At 44.9% G+C, this 25,588-nt stretch overlaps 1 protein-coding gene across 1 annotated transcript in view; it reads left to right on the plus strand.

Annotated features, from left to right (window-relative positions):
• The window catches only part of LOC122548762 (cadherin-4-like), a 48,826-nt gene that overhangs the window by 6,271 nt on the left and 16,967 nt on the right, over positions 1 to 25,588 (plus strand). The window contains exons 2-9 of the mRNA XM_043687530.1: positions 4,109 to 4,211; positions 8,581 to 8,804; positions 13,956 to 14,087; positions 16,416 to 16,571; positions 17,498 to 17,642; positions 18,229 to 18,380; positions 20,957 to 21,091; positions 23,765 to 23,950. Of these exons, the coding sequence (XP_043543465.1) occupies positions 4,109 to 4,211; positions 8,581 to 8,804; positions 13,956 to 14,087; positions 16,416 to 16,571; positions 17,498 to 17,642; positions 18,229 to 18,380; positions 20,957 to 21,091; positions 23,765 to 23,950 (1,233 nt within the window). The remainder of the gene's footprint in view (positions 1 to 4,108; positions 4,212 to 8,580; positions 8,805 to 13,955; positions 14,088 to 16,415; positions 16,572 to 17,497; positions 17,643 to 18,228; positions 18,381 to 20,956; positions 21,092 to 23,764; positions 23,951 to 25,588) is intronic.

A 25,588-nucleotide genomic window follows, 5' to 3' on the forward strand; every position in this document is an offset into this window, starting at 1 on the left:
GATGTCAGAGGCAGGTTCTTTACTCAGAGAGTGGTAAGGGTATGGAATGCCCTACCTGCCAATGTAGTTAACTCAGCCACATTAGGGAGATTTAAACAATCCTTGGATAAGCACATGGATGATGATGGGATAGTGTAGGGGATGAACTTAGAATAGTTCGCAGGTCGGCGCAACATTAAGGGCCGAAGGGCCTGTTCTGCGCAGTATTGTTCTATGTTCTATGATGTGGAGGTGCCCATGTTGGACTGGGGTGGACAAGGTCAGAACTTATAGAACACCAGGTTATAGTCCAACAGGTTTATTTGAAATCACAAACTTTCAGAGCACTGTCCCTTCATCAGGTAAAGTCAGATAAACCTGTTGCACTATAACCTGGTGTCATGTGACTTTGACCTTTACCAATAATGCCGCTTTCTTGTAAATACTGTCCCCAAAAATATTGAAGGCTACAGGATAAAGGTGGGTATATCGAATCAGGGACAGCCACGATTTCGCTCAGACCCAAGGCTCTAAACAACTCCACCTCCCCAACTCACATGTCCTTAGTAACTTGCCGACCTCCCCCATTACCACTCACTCATTAGGATGAGTGAGGGTGAAAACTTACTGAGCAACATTTACCGTGGAAGGAAAGTGAGGGTGGGAAACTCGAAGAAATGAGACACACAGCTGACTCACATTATGAGCTAGAGCAATATTTGTATCAAAGGGGAAGAAGATCATTTCAACCCTGCACATCTTTGGACTGTGGGAGGAAACCAGAGCACTCGGAGGAAATCCACGCAGACACGGGGAGAACATGCAATCTCCACACAGACAGTCATCCGAGGATGGGATTGAACCTGGGCCCCTGGCACTGTGTGGCAGCTGTGCTAACCACTGAGCCATCATGCCACCCCACTCAGTGCCAGGGCATTTAGGGATTGGTAACAAATGCTGACCTTGCCAGCAACACCCACATCCCGTGGAAGAATAAAATAATCTGTTAAAATGACCCACTAACAGATGCAGTTGTCTGTTTAGCTACAGTTTCTGTCGTCTTTGATGATTTGTTTGCAATTTCGGCACAGTGAGCTTCAGGCAAGTTCAATTAACAACTAGGTAGTGCTTCCAGACATGTTCTTTCCCATGTAATTGGTTTAATGGAAGGGAATTTTAATGCCAAGGAGACCATCTCCATCATAAAAAAACATGATTACAGATTCCTGAACATGAAGGTTATTTGTGTCATTGGGTGCCATTTTCAGTTTGACACACGCGCACAGACACACACACAGACGCACACATAGATGCACACGTACTCAGACACACACAGGAATGCACAGACACATTCACACATAGAGACACGCCCACACTCATAGACACACACACACACACATACAATTTTGTTCCACTTCTCTTACCCTTTTGTATAACCTGTGAAGCCTTCATTTTTTAATTGAAATCCAATCCTCCTGTTGAACATGATGATTGAGTCTGCTTTCACCATTCTTTCAGGCTGTATATTCTAGATCACAACACGCTTGGTTTCAAAACACTTTTCCTAACTCTTTGCATCCTATTGTTTAATTGTTTTGAATGATACGGATAATTGCAATGTAAACAATATGGATAGCATAGTGTACTGGAACCATGTCCTTGTGGCAACATCAGAAATAAGAGTGGGAGTAGACCCATCAGCCCTTTGAGTGTGTTCTACCAGTCAGTAAGATCACAGCTGCTCTGACTTTGCCTCAGCACCATTTTCCTGCCTGCGCTCTTGTCAATCAAAAGTCTGTTTAGCTCAGCATTGGTTATACTCACTGCTGTCTGCAATACAGAATTCACAGAATTGCGTGTTGGAGAGAAGAAGCGTCACTCTTTAAAGTTTATGAAATCATGAGGAGTGTAGATCAAGTGTCTTTTGCCTAGATTGGGGGATTTCAAGACTAGGTCACTTATTTTTAAGGGGAGGAGATGAAGATTTATAAAAAGACATGAAGGGCAATTTAGTTTTTACACTGAGAGTGATTCACATGTAGAAAAAGTAATGGATACAGTTACAATGTTTAAAAGACATTTAGATAACTAAATGGGTTAAGCAATGTTTGGAGGGATATGGGTCAAGCGCAGGCAGGTGGGACTAGCTTAGTTTAGGATTATGGTTGGCATGGACTCTATGAGTCTGTTCTCTTGTGGGGCATGGGCACCGTTGGTAAACTCATCTCTGTCTTAAGTCGGAGAGCCCTCAGCCTTAAATTGATCCCTTTGGTTCTACATTCTCCTATCAGAGGGATCATCCTCTCACCATCCACTCTGTCAATGCCCCTCAGAATACTGTACATTTCAATAAAGTCATCTCTCGATCTTCTAAACTCCAATGACTGTAGGCCCAACCTGCTCAACCCTTGTCCTAAGATCAGATGCTTCACCCCAGGATTTGCTCTGGTGAACCTGCTCTGAACTGCTGCCAATCTCCCTGGAGACTGACACTGTACTCAGTGGACAAAAGTGAGGACTGCAGATGCTGGAAACCAGAGTCTAGATTAGTGTGGTGCTGGAAAAGTTCAGCAGGTCAGGCAGCATCCGAGGAGCAGGAAAATCAACATTTAGAGCAAAAGCCCTTATCAGGAATAGAGGCTGAGTGCCTCCAGGGTGGAGAGATAAATGGGGGGGAGGAGGGGGGAAGGTAGCAAAGAGTACAATAGGGGAATGGGGGTGGGGATGGAGGTGATAGGTCAGAGAGGAGGATGGAGCGGATAGGTGGGAAGGAAGATAGGCAGGTAGGACAGGTCATGAGGACAGTGCTGAGTAGGTCCACCTTCTGCCTCACCAACACTCGATCCAATTATAGCTCCTTCCTTTTATACAACATCCCCCTTCATTGCAAAAACTGACATTACATTTGCCTTCCTAATGACCTGCCTTAGGGAGGACAGTTTGCTTACCGCTTTTACATATCGACTGAAAAGACCCACAGCCCCAACACTGCTACAGAAACAAGAACAGAAATTGCTGGAAAAGCTCAGCAGCATCTGTGGAGAGAAAGTAGACTTAACGTTTCAGGTCCAGTGACCCTTCCTCAGAACATTCTGCAGAAGCTGGAAGTCTGAATTAAAAAAAAAACAGAAACAGTGGAAATCTGTAGAGAGAGAGAGAGAGTTACTGCTTGCTAGGGAGAGGGAGAGGTTTTAGAAGGGAATTCTGGATCTTAAGATGCAGGAAATTGGCCTGTAACAGATGATTATAATTGGTTTTTGATACAAAATAAGAAAAAGTTTGCCCACATTTTTCCGAATACTGAACGATTCTCCTCCACTGCCTTCTGGTATTGGATTAATCAGACTGCAAATTTTCCCAGTCTGATCCCTGGAGTGGCAGGGAGAACATATAAAGTAAGGTTGCATCTGTTAGGATTGTAGCCACTGGGATTCAAATGAATGAAGGGGAAATCTCATAGAAACTTACAAACTTTTAACAGGTCCAGACAGGGTAAACTCAGGGATGATGTTCCCATGATCAGGGAGGCCATAACTGGGGAGGGGTGGTGGTGGTCATAGTCTAAGGATATGGGGTGGGCCATTTCGGACTGAGATGAGGAGAAATGTCTTCACCCAGAGAGTGGGGAGCCTGTGGGATTCTCTGCCACAGGAAGCAGTTGGGGCCAAAACATTGAATGTTTTCAAGAAGGAGTTAGATACAGTTCTTAGTGCTGAAGGGATCGAAGGGAATGGGGAGAAAGTGGGAACAGGGGACTTAGTTGGAGGGTAGGGGGTTTGCTGTGGCGATTTGGCTACATATCAAGAAATGTGCATCCTGGCTCTAAAGGGTGTTAGCATGTCCCCCTATGTATAATCTGTGTGTGCAGGTGTTAGCAGATCCCTCTGTGTGTGTGTGTGTGTGTAGGTGTTAGTGTGTCCCTCTGTGTATATGATCATATTGAATGGCAGAGCAGGGTTGAAGGGCCGAAAGGCCTCCTCCTGCTCCTGCTTTCCATGTTTCTCTCTACATTTATGAATTTTCATTGAGAAGTTGGCCTTGTGATGAATATACTCTGTTGTTTTCAGAATTGTTGTTTTGAACTGAATAATTATCAATAACACATAATCTCTCGTACGTTCCATTCCAGTTGATTTCTCAGCCTGGGCAATGTTGTGAGAAAAGATTTTCGAAGAGGATATTTGAGGTTGAGCTTTCACCAAAGGTCCTTAGAAGGCAAACTCTTCTCACCGGTAAGTCATGGCTACGATAGCAAGATTGTCACTCGAAACGTCTTTCATTTATATTGCACCTTTTACAACCACAGGTCACCCTTTAGAGCCAGGATTGAAACTTTATTGCTGGAACAGCACAGCAGGTCAGGCAGCATCCAGGGAACAGGAGATTCGACGTTTCGGGCACAGGCCCTTCTTCAGGATGCTGCCTGACCTGCTGTGCTGTTCCAGCAATAAAGTTTCAACTTTGATCTCCAGCATCTCCAGCATCTGCAGACCTCACTTTCTCCTTTAGAGCCAGGACGCACATTTCTTGATATGTAGCCAAATCGCCACAGCAAACCCCCCACCCAACACCGCCCCAACCCCCCGTCAGGCCCCTTAAGAATCTTGTATGTTTCAGTGAGATTGCCCTGTCGTTCCGGTGAGTAGAGTCCCAAGCTGTTTAGACATTACTTATAAGACATTACTTTCATACCAGGGATCATCCCAGTGAATCTTCTCAGAACTGCCTCCAATTAAATAATATCTTCCCTTAAACAAGGAGACCAAAACTGGTCACAGTGCTCCAGATATGGTCTCACCAGCAGCCTGTTCAGCTGCAATAAGACTTCCCTACTCCTATACTCCAACCCCCTTGAAGTAAGGGCCAATATTACACATGAACATGCAGGCATTAGCAGAAATACAGACTCACACTAACACCCAGTGAATTGCACACACATGCACTTGTATACATCCACACATTAGACTACACACAAACCCACGTATACAAAAATACATATACAACCACATCCAACATGCATACAAACACACATGTCCTTACACACCCGTATATGTTAATACTCACTTCTGTTAATAAGGTGATAAATGCCTTGGACGTAGAGATAACTAGGCATACAGGAGTTGGGAATTAATTAGTTATTTGTATTGAAATGTACATTTGACCCTCCAGTTTAATTTTGAAGTTACAGTGCCCAAGTGGGGGCTGTTTTTAATTTGGTTCAATTTGTTTTTTCCTCCACAGGTAAAGAGTGTCGAATGTGATTAGGGAGGTTCTTGATGTGTGGTGGTAACGTTTCTGTCTCTGGGTCAGAAACTCTGAGGGCAAGTTGCTACTGTTACTGAGGTGCACCATAACATGTCCAAAGGTGGGTTGATTCAAAATAATTTATTGAAATGTAGAAAAGGAGAGTCAGATAAAATGAGGGTAGAGTGGGTTGGTGTGAGGGGGGTGTAGTTGAAGTTCTGTATGAAAACAAGCTCTTTCAAAGTCTCAGTCTCTGTCTGTGCTTCACAAACAGGCTACACACACACACACACACACACACACATACACACACACACACACTTACACACACATACACACACACACACACTTACACACTCACACATACACTCTCTCACACACACATACACACACTCACACATACACACTCTCATATACACTTACACACACACAAACTTACACACATACACACTCTCACACACACACACACAGAGACGGGAAGCTGTACTCTCAATGTGCCATAGAACCGAGACCGGAAGTATTCTTGGCGTGTGATTGCATCTGCTGCCTCAGGTGTGCGTTCTTGCATTATCGTCTAAAACCCTGTCATCACGCTTTAGGAAGGACATGAGATTCCTGGAGAGGAAGGATAGGGGCTGGAGATGCTCGAGAACAAAGGGGGCTGAAGGGAGATTTGATTGAAGTGAACAGATCTGGGGATTGGTGACGTAGAGGCAATGCCACTAGAGTAGGAACCCCTGTCCCAGGCCCTACATCTTGAATCCCACCAAAGGAGCTGGTGCAACTTGATTAATAAATTCAACTGAAAGGCTGCAAAATTATTTCTATAATGTGTCTTTAACAAGAGAAATTTACTATCTTTACCATCTAACGTCTTGCACCCAAGCTGCTCCAGTAATGGTCTAAGGACAGAGTAGGGATGCTGATTGATGGTTGCACAATTTTAGCACAAAGTAGACCTTCAGCATGAGCTGGACCACACTCGGGTTTGAATGGATGAGTAACATTTGCACAATGTAAATGCCATGCACTGACCATTTCCAATAAAAAAGAATCTAACCATCATCCCTTCATATCCAATGGCGTTACCATCTCTGATTTCCCACTATCATTCCCCTGAGGGTTACTATTGACCAGAAACTGAACTTGACCAGCCATATACAGTAAATACTGTGGCTATAAGAGCACGTCAGAGGCTGGGAATTCTGTGGCAAGTAATACAACTCCAAATTCTCCAAAGCCTGTCCACCATCCAGAAGGTACAAGTGAGGAGTGCGATGAAACACGGATGAAGCTCAACACCATCCAGGACAAAGCAGCCCAATTGATAGGCACCACATCCACAAGCATCCGCTCCCTCCACCACCGACGGTCAGTAGCAGCAGTGTGTACTATCTATAAGATGCACTGTCGATATATACCAAGGTTCGTCAGGCAACATCTTCCAAACCCACGACCACTTCCATCTAGAAGGACGAGGGCAGCAGATACATGGGAACACCACCCCCTACAAGTTCCCCTACAAACCACTCCCCATCCTGACTTGGAAATATATCGCTGTTCCCTCACTGTCACTGGGTCAAAATCCTAGAATTCCCTCCTTCTGGGCATTGTGGGTCTACCTACAGCACATGGACTGCAGCGGTTCAAGAAAGCAGCTCACACCCACCTTCTCAAGGAGCAACTAGGGACAGGTAATAAATGCTGGGCCCAGCCAGTGACAATCCCCTCCTGTGATTTAAAATTTTGAAAGAAACATGTAGGTCAGAGGATGGGAGACTTTCCCTAAAAGGAAGTTAGTAATGGGTTTATATAACAGTTGATGATATTTTCACAGTTACCATCCCTGAGACTAATTCAATACACAGTCAGTTCTAATGACGTGTGTTTCTTCATCGCGAATTGGCTTTAATGCGACTGAAGAGTTTAGACCATTTATTTGTAGAACGCAAACTTGCATTGGCTGTAATGCGATTCCAGCCCCAATAGTTTAAATGGCGTGGCTATTGCGCGATTTTCTTATAACGTGAGATCACAAGAAACTGGAACTATTGCATGAAGTCAGACCTGACGTTAGTGTAAAATTCACCAGCTGTGGTGGAGTTTGAACCCCCTCACCCCTCAGACCCTCCTTGTTAGTCTAGTAACATCAGCACCATATCAGCATATTCAGATTGAATCCTGGGGGAAATTCAACACAGATTATTGGGTGTAGCAGAAACAAAAGTCCTTGGGACTTGCGGTGAATAGAGAAATACCTTGGGAGCTGGGGTGAGTCAGGGGAAATGACTCCTGACCATGCCTGCCCAATGGTCTCCTGAAATTGGACTCCCACCTAACAACAGTCAACTACCCCAATTCAGATGGAACAGAGAGCCATTGAGAGCATTCAAGAAGGAGCTTGAAAGGTCATTGGGTCATGGAGATGTACAGCACGGAAACAGACCCTTTGGTCCAACTCATCCATGCTGACCCAGATATCCTATATTAATGGGCGGCACGGTGGCACAGTGGTTAGCACTGCTGCCTCACAGCGCCAGAGACCCGGGTTCAATTCCCGCCTCAAGCGACTGACTGTGTGGAGTTTGCACGTTCTCCCCGTGTCTGCGTGGGTTTCCTCCGGGTGCTCCGGTTTCCTCCCACAGTCCAAAGATGTGCAGGGTCAGGTGAATTGGCCATGCTAAATTGCCCGTAGTGTTAGGTAAGGGGTAAATGTAGGGGTATGGGTGGGTTTCGCTTCGGCGGGTCGGTGTGGACTTGTTGGGCCGAAGGGCCTGTTTCCACACTGTAATCTAATCTAATCTAATCTAATCTAGTCCTATTTGCCAGCATGTAGCCCATATCCCTCTAAACCCTTCCTATTCACATACCAGATGCCTTTTAAATGTTGTAATTGTACCAGCCTCCTCCACTTCTTCTGGCAGCTCATTCCATACACGTACCACCCTCTGTGTGAAAGTGTTGGTCCTTAAGTCCCTTTTACATCTTTCCCCTCTCACCTTAAACCTTTGCTGTCTTGTTTTGGGCACCCCCATCCTGGGGAAATGACCTTGGCCTTCCACCCTATCCACGTCCGTCACGATCTTATAGACCTCTATAAGGTCACCCCTCAGCCTCCGTCACTCCAGGGAAAACAGCCCTAACCTATTCAGCCTCTCACTATAGCTCAAACCATCCAATCCTGGCAACATCAGAGATGTTCAGGCACAATGGGAATAGAGGAATGCAGGGATGGAATGGGAAAATGGAGGTGATGGACTGGATCTTGTCAGATACTGTAGGATATTTGAGGGAGTTATATGACCTGCTCCTCATTCTTCTGCTCATTACTTCCATGTCTATTTTTTGTCATTCCAGTCAAATTTCATAGCTGCCATTTGGGAAAGCACATTAAGTTAAGTACCGATGATGTAAATTTTGGGATCCATTCCAATGGCTCATTATATGCAACTCATGCCCTCAACCTTGATAGAAACTATCAGTTCAAAGTGATCGCAAGGGACCAAAGGACACACAAGAAATGGAAGGCAAGAATCCATTTAATCCCATCAGCGAAAGAGTTAACAAATGAATTGAATAAGGTAAGAAATGTCTTTTAATCAAATCCCTTCTTGTGTGAGATTGATGGTAGAATTTAACACATTCAACAGCCAAGAAAGCTGAGTCAGAAGGTGTAAACATTCCTATCCTATTGAATGGCAGAGCAGACTCAATGGGCCAAATGGCCTACCTCTGATGGTCTTAGTAAGTCACCTCCCCACTCCCGCTGGCCCATCACTCTCAGCTTTCTTCCTTCGAGACTTCTGTTAGGATTATTCCTCCTTTACACTGACTTGGAGGACTGATCCCTGATGATAATGTTAGTTTCCCTTCTAAATCCGCAGACCGGGGAGAAAAAACATTGCAGCCTGAACTCGGCATAGTTTCAAAATCATTAGGTTTGCAGATTTCACAAGTGCTCGGGAAATTTGGAGAATGTACTCTTCACCTCTGAAAGAGGAGCTGTGTCGTTGAAGCGCTTTGTCATTAGGACAGATGCACGAATGACAAATTTCAAGCGATCACTATAATTTATACTGCAGGGGAAAACCATGCCCATAACTACACTGATAATTTAAGACAATCAGTTGAACTCACAATGTAGTTTATTTATTCGCGCAGGAACTGACATTTATTCATATGCAGGGACTCATCGTCTGCCAAGAAAAGGAATATATTCAAATCTTGTTTCCTTCTTAAACTACCCAGGAGTTAGCCTATAGTTCCCAATTGTTTTCTCCTTGGTAACACCTCAGCCATTCAGCACCCTTTTCCCCCATAATATAATTGCTGTGAAAAAATATCTGTGAACAAGCATCCTCAGCCCTTCCACAGACTCCCCTTCCTCTGAGTGAAAATGTTCCTCATCTCTCTTCTCAGGTTGACCCTGTATTCTAGATTATACAGCCAAGGAAAACATCCTTTCACTGTTCACTGTATCAGTCAGACTGAAAATGTTACGTATTACCAGAGGCTCATCGTTCTCTGGGAAAACTATTGCCCTATATCCAGTCTCTTCCTGTTCTGACATTTTGCTCTTCTTCAACCTGTTAAACAGCATAATCTCTCAGGAGACGTCTCAAGAGCTTCATTCACCAATAGCAATAATCTGCTTGCCTCTCTGTTGAGATTATTCTTCTGGTTTGATGAGCTGACGTGATTAACACGGAATAGGAAAAATGTTGTGAAACTCAAAAAGGTTCGGAAAAGATTTACAAGGATGTTGCTGGGATTGAAGGGTTGGAGCTGTAGGGAGAGGCTGAATAGGCTGGGGCTGTTTTCCCTGGAGCATCGGAGGCTGAGGGGTGACCTTATACAGGTTTATAAAATTATGAGGGGCATGGATAGGCTCTTTTCCCTGGGGTGGGGGAGTCCAGAACTAGAGGCTTAGTGTGAGATGGGAAAGATTTAAAAAGGACCTAAGGGGCAACTTTTTCACACAGAGGGTGGTAAGTGTATGGAATGAGCTGCCAGAGGAAGTGGTGGTGGCTGGTGCAATTACAGCATTTAAAGGCTGTTGGATGAGTATATGAATAGGAAGGAATTAGAGGGATATGGGCCAAGTGTTGGCAAATGGAAAAAAATAATTTTGTACATCCGGATTGGATGAGTTGGGCCAAAGGGTTTGTTTCCGTGCTGGACCACTCCGTGACTCTAATAGATGTAATGACACGGTCGTAATGACACTGGGCTCGTAGTCCAATGCAGAAATAGAAATTGCAGAGAAACTCAGCAGGTCTGGCAGCACCTGTGGAGAGAAATACAATGTGACTCTTCTTCAGAACTGATAGCAGCCAGAAGACGGCGGTATTTAAGCTGACGACAGAGACTGTGGGGGAAAGGAGCAGGCAGTTAAATGGCTAGAGTCCAGAGAGAGATAGAGAGAGAGAGAGAGAGAGAGACAAAGAAAGTTGGGCAGTCAAACGGATGGATAATGGTAAGGTAGGAAAAGAGAAAAGCTATTCATGAGGACGATGAGTCAGTGAGATTGGGTTGGGCTGTGCTGACACAGGCTGTGTTGTGATAGGGCCTGAGGTGTGGAGTTGACGTCAGCAGATGCAAGCTGGAGTGCAGGCCTTAAAATTATTGTACTCGATACTGAGTCCTGAAGGCTGCAGTATCCCAACAAGGACAGCCCAACTTTCTCCTCCTCTACTCTGCCTAGAGCCCCTGTGATTTTGAACACCTCATAGAAACAGAGAAAATAAATGCAGGAGTAGGCTATTCAGCCCTTCGAACTTGCTCCATCATTCAATATGAATATGTAATTGCAGTGTCCCATTCCCACTTTCCCTCCATACCCCTTGATTCCTTTAGCCAAAAGAGCCACACCCAGCTCCCTCTTGAATCTATCTAATGAATTGGCCTCAATAGCTTCTTGTGGGAGAGAATTCCACAGGGTCACAACTCTCTGAGTGAAGGAACTCTTTCTCATCTCAGTCCTGAATGGCTTACCCTTTATTCTTAGACTACATGAGCCCCTAGTTCTAGACTTTCCCAACATCGGGAACATTCTTCCTGCATCTGGCCTGTCCAGGCCCATCAGGATTTTATGTTTCTATGAGATCGCCCTACACATCCTTCTAAATTCCAGTCAGTACAAGCCCAGTGGATCAAAATTTGCCCCATGTGTCAGTCCTGCCATCCCAGGAATCGGTCTGGTGAACCTTCACTGTGCTACTCAATCTAATCTCGTTCCCAGTCTTCACATCTCCAAGAAAAGCAGTCCCAACATGTCTAATGCAGCGACAAAACACAACTGTGCCATCCCTGGAACCAGTCTTATGGCTCTGATTCTTTACCGTGGGAGATTATTCTCACATTAAGGTGGTCCTGTTCCAATCACGTCACGAGGCGTAATTGATATAATTTGGCCCACCCAGTCAATTAGACAACATAGAAAGCTCTTAGCTTATTGCACGGAGATGAGTCACTGCTTACCTGTTGTGCTTTATTACTGTTTCATGCTGTTATACATCGAGGTGTATCAGATTATGAGAGGCGTGGACAGAGTGGGTAGAAAGCAGCTGTTCCTCTTAGCTGAAGGGTCAATATCAAAGGCGAATTATTTTAAGGTGAAGAGTAAGAGGGGATTTGAGGAAAACTCTTTTCACCCAGAGGGTAGTGAGGGACTGGAATGCCCTGCCTGGGTGGGCAGTTGAGGCAGGAAACCTCACAGACTTGGATGTGCACTCAAAATGTCACATCAGTCAAAGCTCTGGGCCTTGTGCTGGAAAGTGGGAGTAGTGTAGGCTGCAGCATCTGAGGAGCAGGAGAGTCAATGTTTGAAGCATAAACTCTTCGTCAGACGTTCCTGAAGAAGGGCTTGTGCCCGAAACGTCGACTCTCCTACTCCTCGGATGCTGCCTGACCTGCTGCGCTTTTCCAGCACCACATTCTTCGACTATGAATCTCCAGCATCTGCAGTCCTCACCTTCTCCGAGTAGAGGTGGGTCAGAGTAAATCCAATGGGCCGAAGAGCCTCTTCTGTCAGAGCAAATTACTGCAGATGCTGGAATCTGAACCGAAAACAAAAAAATGCTGGAAATCACAATGGGTCAGGCAGCATCCGTGGAGAGAGAGCAAGATAATGTTTTGAGTCGAGATGACTCTTCATCAGAGACTCTTCTGTGCTGTATGAGTTTATGGTTCCACGAATGAATGATGTGGAGATGCCGGTGTTGGACTGGGGTGGACAAGGGCAGAAGTCAGATGACAACAGGCTATAGTCCAACAGTCTACATTAGAGTGGTGCTGGAAAAGCATAGCAGTTCAGGCAGCATCCGAGGAGCAGTAAAATCGACGTTTCGGGCAAAAGCCCTTCATCAGGTATAGTCCAACAGGTTTATTTGAGTTAAAAATCACACAACACCAGGTTATAGTCCAACAGGTTTAATTGGAAGCTCTAGCTTTCGGAGTTTCGCTCCTTCATCAGGTGGTTGTCTGATGACAATCACCTGAATCACCTGATGAAGGAGCGTCGCTCCGAAAGCTAGTGTGCTTCCAATGAAACCTGTTGGACTATAACCTGGTGTTGTATGATTTTTAACTTTGTACACCCCAGTCCAACACCGGCATCTCCAAATCAGGTTTATTTGAAATCACAAGCTTTCAGAGCGCTGCTCCTTCAATTCACCAGGGGCTCTGAAACCTTATGATTTCAAATAGACCTGTGGACTATAACATGATTGAATTGGAAATGGGGAAATTATGTTCTTTGGATTGTAAGGTTTATTTTAGCATTGCAGTGTGAAGAGCTAGAAGGAGTAAAACTGAATTATGACAGTGCCTCCACTAGAGGGCAGCATAATTACAGTGTGACGTGTTTACATAGCATTAATAATGTGATAGAATTTGACTTGCACTGCACAGATTTCTCAAGGCGTCAACAGATTTAGATCATGCCAGTCCATGTGGCAGACTGGGTCACTGCTAAGTTGCCATTTTGGTAACCAACTGAAACAGCATTCACTCCCCTCATCTACAACAGTTAGAGAGATTTAATATCTACAAAGGGGATTTCATTGTAAAATAGATTTACAGTGATCAACACCAGCCTGGATTGTTCAGGGATTTTAAATGGCCCGTTTGCCAGTTTTGATGTTAATTTTCTTATCCTCCTAGGCCAATGTGCAGCAGTGCACATGCAGCACTTAGTGCGACATTGAGGGAACATCGTCACTTGGCCTCACAATACCCTTTGCTGGGACTAACCTTTGAGCTGACAGCTAGACAATAATGTCACTGGACTATTAACCTAGAGCTTCAGTCCGGAAGATGCGGATTCCAAACCCAGCCTGACGGTAATCGGAGCTCGATCAATAAATCTGAAATCTGAGCTCATGAAACTCTGATGAAATGTTGACCATCAATACCATCATCAAAAACTCACCTGCTTCATTGATGTCCTTTAGGGAAGGAAATCTGCCTTCCTTACCCATGTCTGGCCTACATGTGACTCCAGACCCACAGCCAATAAAGCTGACTCTTAACTGCTGTTTGCATTGAGTGAAAGCCAATCATTTCAAGAACAACTTGGGATGAGTAACAAATTCTGACCCTGCCACTGATGCCCACATCAATGTTAAAAAGAAATTAGGATTTGCAACGTATTCCTTTAAAGAGCTAACCTGGGTGAACCTGTACTGTGAATCTTTATGATCACCTGACTTGCTTTCTAACCGCTCTTTCAGTTTACCAACAGGAAGCCTCCTGTTATCTATTTTCTGAAACATCACCACTCAAAGCGCCAGAAGAGAGAATGGATCATTCCACCAGTTTCCGTCAGAGAACATGAGCCACCCATGCACAATCCAATTGCTATTGTAAGTGATTTTGAATCGTTCACCACTCAATATTTATATAGTAATGCCATGTGAGAGTGTGGGCCCAACTCCAACCCTTTCCAAAACTGCCCGCCAGCACACTTGTTAACATCAGGACCCCATTATTTCCAAAACATAATGCATTGGGAACTGCTTAAAATGATGTTCAGTTCTGTTTGGGTGATATCACAACATTGGGTAAAACAGTCAGAGAAAAGCTATGAGGAGCTGATGGTGTCACTGATAACAATTGCAGAACCCAGGTTATTGCTTTGGGGACAAGGGTTTGAGTCTTACCATAGCAGGTGGTGAAATTTGAACGGCACACAATGTGTGAGCTTTCTCCCTTAGGAGGGGGGTAATGGCCTAGTGGTATTGGACTGTTAATCCACAGACCAGGGTAATGTTCTGGGGAACTGTGTTCAAATCCTGTCACGGCAGGTGGTGGAATTTGAAGTCAATAAACATCCTGAATTAAGAGTCTACATGATGACCATGAATCCAATAGCCAATTGTCAAAAAAAAACCATCTTGTTCACTAATGGAAGGAAACTGCCATTCTAACATGGTCTGGCCTACACGTGACTCCAGACCCACAGCAATGTAGTTGACAGTTAACTGCTTCTGGGTGATAAATATCAGTTCAGTTTCACCCAATCCTGTGAACAAATTTGAAACAAATGCCATTCCATGAGTTTGTGAGCCAATTAGTGGAACAGTTACGACACGTACACATGGTTAAAAATTAAATAAATTTCTTGGGCGCTTGAGGAATTTGCTACACCAACAAGAACACCCTTACCAATTGGAGACCATTCGCCACCAGCCTCATCAAATACTAGCCCATGTCCGGTGAATGGATAAACAAGAAAATTCATCTCGTTCACTCATGAAACCAAATGAAGAGGTTGCTTGGCAATGTGCAGTGCTGAGGTGAGGGTATCAAATGTAAATGAATTTCCATCAAGGTGACTGCACGCCTCCGCCCCCACCCCCCAAACATCACACACTAATTCCAGGAGCAGATTGGGACAGGGAGATGGGTGAGTGCTGATGTGGGTGGGTTAGGAGAACAGCTAAGGCTCTCTGGCACTTTGTCCCAGTTTATTTCAAAGCACTAGCTCCTCTGACCTTCAGCACCCACATCCCCATATGTCTCCTGATAGCGCCACACCAGCCCCATGCCTACTGATGCTGCATCTACCACGGGCAGTTGTCTGGAAGCTAATACATCCACACCTTGCTCCTCACCTCCATCCAAGGCCCCAAAGGATCTTTTCACATCCAGCAGAGATTTTCCTGCACATCCAAACACCTCACCTACTGTGTCCGTTGCTCTCGATGTGGATCCTCTACTTTTTGGGAGTCAGGACCTCAACTTGCGAAATGTTTCAGGGAACCTCTCTGGGACACATGCACCAACCAACCCTACCACCCTGTGGTCGACCACTTCAACTCCCCCTCCCGCTCTGCCAAGGACATGCAAGTCCTGGGCCTCCTCCACCACCAAATCCAAGCCACCCACCGCCTGGAGGAAGAACACCTCATCTTACCCCTTGGGACCCTCCAACCACACGGCATCAACATCGATTTCACCAGTTTCCACATCTCTCCTACCCCCACCTCATCCCAGATCCAACCCTCCAACTCGGCACCACCCTCTCGACCTGTCCATCTTCCTTCCCACCTATCCAGTTCAGCCTCTACTCCAACCCATCACCATCACCTCCCACCTTCACTTACATATTGTAATCCCAACAACCTTCCCCCCAGCCCCACCCCCTACCCTACTATTTACCTCTCTGACCACTTCCCCTCCACATTCCTGATGAAGGGCTTTTGCCCAAAGGTTTCTCTGTAGTTCATTCAATGCCCTTTCAGGAAACTGCCATCCTTACCCAGTCTTGGTTAGGGAGTAAAAAAACTGCAGATCCTGGATTCCAAAGTAGACAAGCAGGAGGCTGGAAGAACACAGCAAGTTAGGCAGCATCAGGAGGTGGAGAAGTCGACATTTCGGTGTAACCCTTCTTCAGGACTGGCATACGTCCCTCCAGACATACTCCAGACCCTCCAGGCATACGTCCCTCCAGGCATACTCCAGACCCTCAGCAATGAGGTTGACTCTTAAATGCATCTGATGGTTCTAGCAATGCCACTCAAGGGCAATTAGAGATGAGGAAGAAATGCAGACCCTGCCTGTAATGCCCACACCCCATGAATGAAGGAAAAAAATTGCATATTATAAATGAAACAGTTGGTGTCATTTGTCTGTAGGAGAATAAATGCTGTTTGCAAATATTAAATCGCCTTTGCAATTTCTTCCCTCAGATCAGATCAGATTTGGAAACAAATGAAAATATCCGCTACAGTATTTCTGGCCATGGTGCTGATCTTCCACCTGTCAATTTGTTTGTGATTGATCCCAAGACTGGCGAATTAAATATTACAGGAGTGGTGGACCGTGAGATAAATCCTTCTTTTGTTGTAAGTTATCATTCATTCGTTGCCAGTTACTGGGGGATGATGCTGACAATTCTAATCTTGTTTAAACACATGACTCTGTATAACCTTGCAGATCATTTACACTCATAGAATGGTGAAGACCAGAGGCACAAAGCTCATTTGAATCATAACCCTGTCACCGTGTCCAAACCCTGTTCACATTCATGGTTGCATGAGTCTACAAAGGCAGCATTTTAGTTGGTTACAGAATCACAGAGTCCCTACAACAGGGAAGCAGTCCAATCGGCCCATCAAGTCCACACCGACCCTCCGAACAGCATCCCAACCAGACCCAAGCCACCCCTGTAACCCTGCATTTTCAAGGCTAATCCATCTACCCTACACATCCCCAGACACCATGGGCAATTTAGCATGGCCGATCCACTTAACCTGTACACGGAAACTGGAGCACCGAGAGGAAACCCACGCAGACACAGGGAGAACGTGCAGACAGTCACCCGAAGCTGGAATCAAACCCAGGTCCCTGAGGCTGTGGGGCAGCCGTGAGCCTCCATGTCACTGGCTGATCTAGCCAAAGTCTTTTCCCCAGGGTAGGGGAGTTGAAAACTAGAGGGATTAGGTTTAAGGTCAGAGGGGCAAGATTTAGAAGGCACCGTAGGGGCAACTTTTTCACGCAGAGGGTGGTACTTGTATGGAATGAGCTGCCAGCGGATGTGGTGGAGGCTGGTACAATTACAACATTTAAAAGGCATCTGGATAGATATATGAATAAGAAGGGTTTGGTGGGATATGGGCCAAGTGCTGGCAAATGGGACTAGATTAATTTAGGATATCTGGTCAGCATGGGCAAATTGGGCTGAAGGGTATGTTTCCGTGCTGTACATCTCCATGACTCTATAATTACCTCTCTTATAGAATGTCACTGAATCTTTTCACTTTTTTTTTAGCTCACAGGTAAAGCTTCGAACACCATCGGTGCTGAAGTTGAGAAACGACTGTCACTTTTTGTCGAGGTTCTGGACATCAATGACAATGCCCCGGTGTTCGCACAACAAGTCTTTGAAGGAGAAGTTGAAGAATTGTCTCCAGTTGGTAAGGATGTAATGTTTTGGTTTCCTCACATTAACACTGTCACAAATTCAATCCCATGATGCACCAGCAACTGGGCTGTCTCTGATGTTTTCTTCTGTTCGTCAACCAAGAAGTCCCCAGTTCCCCCCACCCTGCTCCTACCATACACCATTGTGGTTGACAGGTTGGCTGTCCCATCTCCCAAAATACTGCCATGACCCCTCCCCCTCCCAGAAGCCTCAACATCTGTACCCCTTGGAACTCGTTGACATCTATTAAAAGTCTAAAAACACCATTTTCCAGCCCCTGTTGAAGAATCACTTCGGACTCCAAACATGAACTCTGTTTCTCTCTCACACAGATACTGCCAGTCCTGCTGAGTTTCTCCAACAGCTCCTGTTCTTATTCCAATGTCTGATGTTGCTCCTGAATGATGTATGGGATGTTTTCATATTAGTAGGGGCTACATAAATGTATGTTGTTGTTTTCCATTCCCCAAAGTATTTTGAATGCATTTAGCCACACAGAAACTTGGCAGAAACTGTTTTATCTCCCTAATGTTCAGCCTCAGATAACACTGACAGTTTCCAATCTGTGTTTATTCTAGGAGCCTTTGTGTTAAAACTAAATGCAACAGATGCTGATTATGGTGAAAATGCACAAGTTGCCTACAGAATTCTCTCACAGGGAGGCAGTGAAATGTTCCTTGCAAAGTCCAATGGAGAAATCAGAACAATGGCAAATACCTTAGACAGAGAGGTTGGTGCTGATAATTTCTTTCCTAAAGTATTTGTACGTTAAATGACTAAATGCACATCTTCAAAATCAACTTGGGCATGATTTCTTTCCCAAAATGATTAACATTCCACCCCACTGTTAAAATATTTTACCCGATCACGCACCAATAAAAACTGATATAGAAACATCGAAAATTAGTAGACCATTCGGCCCTTCGAACCTGCTCTCCCATTCAACATGATCATGGCTGATCATCCAACTCAGTCCCTTGTTCCCGCTTTCACCCCAAACCCTTTGACTCCTCTTTAAATCTTAAGAACTGTATCTAACTCCTTCTTGGAAACACTCAATGTTTTGGCCTCAACCGCTTCCTGTGGCAGAGAATCCCACAGGCTCCCCACTCTCTGGGTGAAGACATTTCTCCTCAACTCAGTCCAAAATGGCCCAACCCGTATCCTTATCGTGACCCCCTTGTTCTGACTCCCTAGTCACCAGAAACACCCTTCCTGAGTTTACCCTGTCAGATCCTGTTAGAATTTTATAGGTTTCTATAAGATTCCCACCTACCCCCAATTCTTCTAAACGGCATCCCAGGAATCAATCCTTGTAAAGCTTCCTTGCCCTCCCTCCATCGCCAGAACACCCTTCCTCAGATAAAGGAGACCAAAACTCTACACAATACTCCAACTGTCATGTCACCAAAGCCCTGTATGAATTGCAGCAAGACATCCCTGCTCCTGTACTCGAATCCTCTCACTTTGTAGGCCAACATACCATTTGCCTTCTTCGCTGCCCGCTGCACTGCATGCTTACTTTCCGGGAAGATGGGCGAGATTCTAGACTGACCACAGGTCTCAACGTCCTGGGTTCGCCAGAGGCTACGAGCCAATCAAAGGCTGGATGCCTCTGGGTCCTAAAGACCGCCAGTCAAGGCCTGGTCCTCAGCTGATCCAGGAACAAGATGTTTTATTCAATGGGGACAGTTGGAGAAGCACCTCATGGGGGGTGGGGGGGGGGGGATGCTGACCCAAAGATTCAGAGACAAGTAGATTTTGAGGCCATTCCTTTCACTCCATCTATCACTCACGCCTCCGATCTCACCTCCAGTGGGCCTGGTTACTCTGGTTATTGGATTAGGCGGGATGGCAATAGGTGATGGTGATAGTCGGTGGGAAGTATGGAGTGGATAGGTGGGGCAGGAAGATGGGCAGGTAGATAGCTAGCTCACCAATAGAATCATAGGATCTGTGCAGTGCAGAAAGTGGCCCTTTGGCCCACTACCTTCTGCAGGGCAGTTATGGATGGGTAGTAATTGGTTGGTGATGCCCACATCTCATGAATGAATCGAGCAAAACCTGGTAAGTCTTTAGCTTTATACCACTACACCAGACTTGCTGATGGGACACAGCCTTGTACCACATATTGTAAGGCACCTGCATGTGTGTATTTTACCAATAAACGTGAGAAAATAGAGCAACCAGCTGGAAAAATGAATCAACTCCCCCTAGTGGTTGCCAATACTTCACTGACCTAATCCTGGGGCTGACACGACATGGCCTATCCACCACTAACCATCCTGCTGCACCATTGGCTGTCACCTCCAACCCAATGGTGTCCCACCTTTCCACAGCCAATCAGAATGACTCCAAACAGTTGACTCATAACTAATTGGATGATGCTCCGATGATGAGTCATTCCCGCAAATATTTATAATTCATTAACAAATCTGTTCAGGGTGCTTGGGGATCAAGAATATTTTCTTGGAATACACCCTCTAGTGGTGTGCAGAGTTAATGTTTTATCTCCAGAGTAAACTTGGAGGATTGGGTCTCCACCCACACTCCCTGAATTGGGGCTCAAATCCCACCCTGCCGCTGACCCCTGGCATCACCCAGGAGATCCGCAGGAATATCAAGATGAGGAACCAGAGGAAGAGACTCAAAGGAGATCAAGGATTACAAGGAGGAGGCAGGAGAATGGGGTTGAGAAACACCTGCTTCATTGAATGATTGAGCCATCTCAATGGGCCAAATGGCCTAATTCTGCTCATACACCTCATGGAGAGGGTGGAAACCTTCCTAGGTCTCAGCCTTTCTTTGCCCACCATGCTCCTTAGCTGTGCTGAATGGATCCTGATTGGTCATAGGCAATAGAGCTGCTGGCGACACAATGGGCCAAATGGCCTCCTTCTATTCACCTCATGTTGAGGAGCAAGAATGAAAGCAACTTTATAGGGTCCAACCCGTCCATGCCAAATATAATCTCAAACTAAGATAGTCCCACCTGCCTGCTCCTGATCCATATCCCTCCAAACCTTTCCTATCCATGTATCTACCCAAAAGTCTTTTAAACGTTGTAACTGTACCCGCATCCACCACTTCCTATGGACGTTCATTCCACACGCAAACCACCCTCTGTGTAAAAACATTTACCCCCCACCCCCATGTCTTTTTTAAATCTCTCTCCTCTCACCTTAACAACGTGCGCCCGAGTCGTGAAGTCCCCTCGTCCAAAGGAAAGGACAACTAAACATTTCTGGAGGCAAATGTTGTGACTTGGTCATTTGGATTTCTTTCCTTGTTCTCTTCCTGCTTCAGATTCAGGATCTGTACACGTTAACAGTGGAAGGCCGGGATTTAAACGGAAAGGCATCGGGATTGTTCTCCACAGCGAATGCTCAGATCAGAATCCTGGATGTTAATGACAACATTCCAACATTGGAAAAGGAGGAGGTAGACTTCATTCTGATAAATGATGTAATCATAGTGTCTGAACATCTGCATCATTGCTGCTGTGGACCAACTACTGGGGTGGGGCGAATCACTTTAGTATTGATTACTTTTCAATCTCTCTCTCTGTTCCTGTGGAATGCAGCCTTCATTGTCAAAAGCCAACATTTACCGTTTGTCCCTAATTCCTCTTGGCCTGTCTCTCCTGCTTGTGCTTGGTCATTTCAGAGTTGACTGTCGACCCCATCACTGAGGGTCTGGAGTCACATGTAGGCCAGACCGGGTAAGAATGGCAGATGTCCTTCCCTGAATGGCGTTTGTTAACAAGATGGGGCTTTTACACCAATCAACGGTGGCTTCATTATCACCGTCTCCGGCCGGTTCTTTAAATTCCCGATTCGGTGAATTTGATGACAATGGATGACGGGGAGGTTCAATGAGGGTGGTTTGATTGGCAGTATTGGCAGCATTAGGTCTTTTTTGATATACACAAGGCACATGTAGTTTAATGTAGAGATGTGGGACATAAAACCATCTGGTCATAAGACCAAGAATCATGGAATCCCTACAGTGTGGAAACAGGCCCTTCGGCCCAACTATCCAAAGAATAACCCACCCAGACCCATTCCCCTACCCTATATTTACCCCTGGATGTGGGACATAAAACCATCTGGTCATAAGACCAAGAATCATGGAATCCCTACAGTGTGGAAACAGGCCCTTCGGCCCAACCATCCAAAGAATAACCCACCCATTCCCCTACCCTATATTTACCCCTGACTAATGCACTTAACCTACACATCCCTGAACACAATGGACAATTTAGCGCAGCCAATTCACCCTAACCTACACATCCCTGAACACAATGGACAATTTAGCACGGCCAATTCACCCTAACCTACACATCCCTGAACACAACGGACAATTTAGCACGGCCAATTCACCCTAACCTACACATCTCTGAACACAATGGACAATTTAGCACGGCCAATTCACCCTAACTTACACATCCCTGAACACAATGGACAATTTAGCATGGCCAATTCACCCTAACCTGCACATTTTTGGATTGTGGGAGGAAACCGGAGCACCCGGAAGAAACCCCCACAGACAATGTGCAAACTCCACACAGATGGTCGCCTAAGGGTGGGATTGAAGCTGGGTCCCTGGTGCAGTGTGGCAGCAGTGCTAACCACTGAGCCACGATGCCACCCCAAGGAGAGGCAACAGATTCCAAATGATCCAGTTTTGGAGAAGTCTAGCCTCAGAGAAACCCGAAAGCTTTAAAACTCTGTCTTTTTAATCAGAGTCTTGGGATCCAGAAAGCAAGGAGGTGATGCTAGTCACTGATGATGTTACACCTGGGCTACTGAGCTAGATGTTCGCCAACATGAGTTGACTCAGGAGCCTTTTGAAAATTGGCAAATGGGTCCCGATTCTGAAATTCCCAATTTCATTTTCCATGCTTTCAATTTTCCCCATGTCTCGTTAAGAGTTACAGGCTGGTCTGATTCACTAGTCCACACCCAACACTCCCAACCTTGTTACTCCACGTTCCTGAACAGTTTTCATAGTGTCAGGCCAGATTCTTAAAGAATCATGTTTCAGTGAGTCCCGAAGCTGTTGTGAAACAGTGTCTGGTTGAGTGAACCTTTTTAGAGCTAAAATCAGTCACTCCTCTTCCTGCCCACACTTCCACACCAGGTTTCTGTTAAAAACCGAAAGAAGTGTGGATGTTGTAAATCAGAAAAAAACCCAGAAATTGCTGGAAAAGTTCAGCAGGTCTGACAGCGTCTGTGCAGAGAAAGCAGAGTTAACATTCTCTGATTTCTCGCCACAGATACTGTCAGGCCTGCTGAGCTTTTCCAGCAATTTCTGGGGTTTTTTTCTGATTGACAACATCCACACTTCTTTCAGTGTGTAGCAGGTCTGACAGTATCTGTGGAGAGAAACCAGAGAGTAACTCAGCCCGAAATATTAACTCTGCTTTCTCTGCACAGACGCTGTCAGACCTGCTGAGCTTTTCCAGCAATTTCTGCTTTTGTTCAGGGAGAAAGTGAGGTCTGCAGACGCTGGAGATCAAAGCTGAAACTTGAAATATTAACTCTGCTTTCTCTGCACAGACGCTGTCAGACCTGCTGAGCTTTTCCAGCAATTTCTGCTTTTGTTCAGCACTTTCATTTGTCCTATTTATTGTATAGAAACAATGGACCCTATAGAAATAGTTGGGTGTGTAAAATAAATCTTTTTTTAAAAAGTCATTCATTGATAGCTTTCCACTGTTAAAAAAAACTCCTTTTCATTACAGCTCAGTAAAAGTTTCAATCAAACAGATATCGAAAATCTCCATCGTTGAACTAAGGGCAGTTGCAACTTATTAACTTAGTGTAAACAACAAATACATTATAATATAAAATGATGTAAATCATATTGACATTAATATTGACAGCAGAGATCAGGCAGTTAGAGCTGTAAATCAGGCAGGGGTTCAGGCTTTTCAAGCACCTAACGGGTATCTGGGTCTTAGTCAAGGCTGCTAAACAAAATTTCTTCCTCACATTCTCTCTGTATCTCACCCAACATCTTAAATGTATGTTCCCTGGTCTTGTACTATCAGCTCATGATGACAACCATGTGATTGGAATGAAATGCCTTTTTTTTTGCTCTCGTCCTCAGTATGAAGTCTCTGTGGAAGAAAATTCACTGAATGATGAGGTCACTCGCATCAAAGTATTTGACAATGACCAAGAATTCAGCGATAACTGGCTGGGGCACTTTGATATTATCGAAGGGAATGAAGGAGGACATTTTAGGTTCGAAGTTGATGAACAAACAAATGAAGGAATCTTGGTTCTTCAAAAGGTAACAGTGGAAACCAGATAAAGTCTGCGATAGCATGTAGTCAGCGGAACATAGATTCATAGAGTCATAGAGATGTACAGCACGGAAACAGACCTTTTGGTCCAACCCGTTCATGCCGAGCAGTTATCCCAACCCAATCTAAGGATTCTTTCTTCTAAGATTGCTTAAAATTTTGTGACGTGTAATATGAGGCAAAGGATTTTGATGAAAAAATAGCAAATTTGATGCCACACATTGTTAATGATCCACAAGCAGCTCAGTTGGCTGGACAGCTGATTTGTAATGCAAAGTGACATCAACAGCGTGGGCTCAATTCCCGCACTGGCTGAGGTAACCATGAAGGACTCTCCTTCTCCACCTCTCCCCTCACCTGAGGCATGATGACCCTCAGGTTAAACCACCATCATCCATCTCTCTCTCTCTCTCTAATGAGGCAGCAGCCACCTCATGGTCCAGTAAGATTAGGGGGATGTTGTTAAGTCAAAGCAGGAGCTTGGGGTGGGGGCGGAGGAAGCCAATAAATTGCAAATAACTCCACCCTTACTCTCAAAGAAGCCTTACCCTAAGTTTCCCTGTGAATCTGTGGCAATCACTCTCATTATACTTTTCATCAATGCAGAAAGTTAGGGCTGGTACCTAATGGCGTAAGGACTTTACAAGGTCCATAAGTCTGCAATATTGTGGAAAAGTTAGAACTGTCGTCAGTAAACCGAGAGATTTTTAAAGATGCAAAAATGTTAATGATTGTCCTAACTATCACATTCTCTTTTTCATTCCCTCTGTATTTCACAACTCAACCTTTCTCTCCTTTTTCAGATCTCTCTTTCCAGACTGGATTTCAGATTAGATTACCTGATTTCCTTTTCCTGTTACTTTCTCTACCTTTAGATCTAATTGTGTAATGAGCTGCATTCTTCATCATCAAAGGTCCCAGACGCACTGTTACTTGTGGCAGACTCCTCGTCAAAGTGACTGCTTACCACATCCTGCCATCTCTTCTGATCTTGTACAATGCATGTAAATCCTCAGGCTGGATGGAAAGCTCATTTGTCTTATCCAAACTGATCCCTCATACTCTATCATAAGACCAAGTTGAAAATCACACAACACCAGTTATAATCCAACAGGTTTATTTGAAAGTATAAGCTTTCAGAGCACCGTTCCTTCATCAGGTAGCTAGTGGGGTAGGATCATAGACACAGAATCTATAGCAAAAGATCATTATGTCATACAACTGATGTGATGTATTGAACAAACCTTGGTTGCTGTTAAGGCTTTAATCACTTCGAATGGGTTGCAGGTTTCAATTCATTAGTATGTAAATCCCAGAACTTCTTTCAAGTCACATTCCTGAGATAATTTAAGGTTTTATTAAAAAAATGACATCTCAGCTCAAACAATTCATAAAGGTGTGAGGTTAGAGTCTGTCTGTATCCCAGCCTTGAGTCAGACTGGTTTTATTTCCAAAGTAGAAATTGATGAAATGTCACATGGACTGACTGCCTACAGATTGTGTGTTTTTTGAACAAAATAGACTGTATCTGCAAATATAAATCTGCAAATGTGAATTCAGTCCATAGGCTTATATGTGCGCGTGCATGTGAGGGAGGGAGAGATTGAGAGAGAGAGAGAGAGAGA

The sequence above is a fragment of the Chiloscyllium plagiosum genome, chromosome 4 (assembly GCF_004010195.1).
Source record: "Chiloscyllium plagiosum isolate BGI_BamShark_2017 chromosome 4, ASM401019v2, whole genome shotgun sequence".
NCBI classification, from domain to species: domain Eukaryota; kingdom Metazoa; phylum Chordata; class Chondrichthyes; order Orectolobiformes; family Hemiscylliidae; genus Chiloscyllium; species Chiloscyllium plagiosum.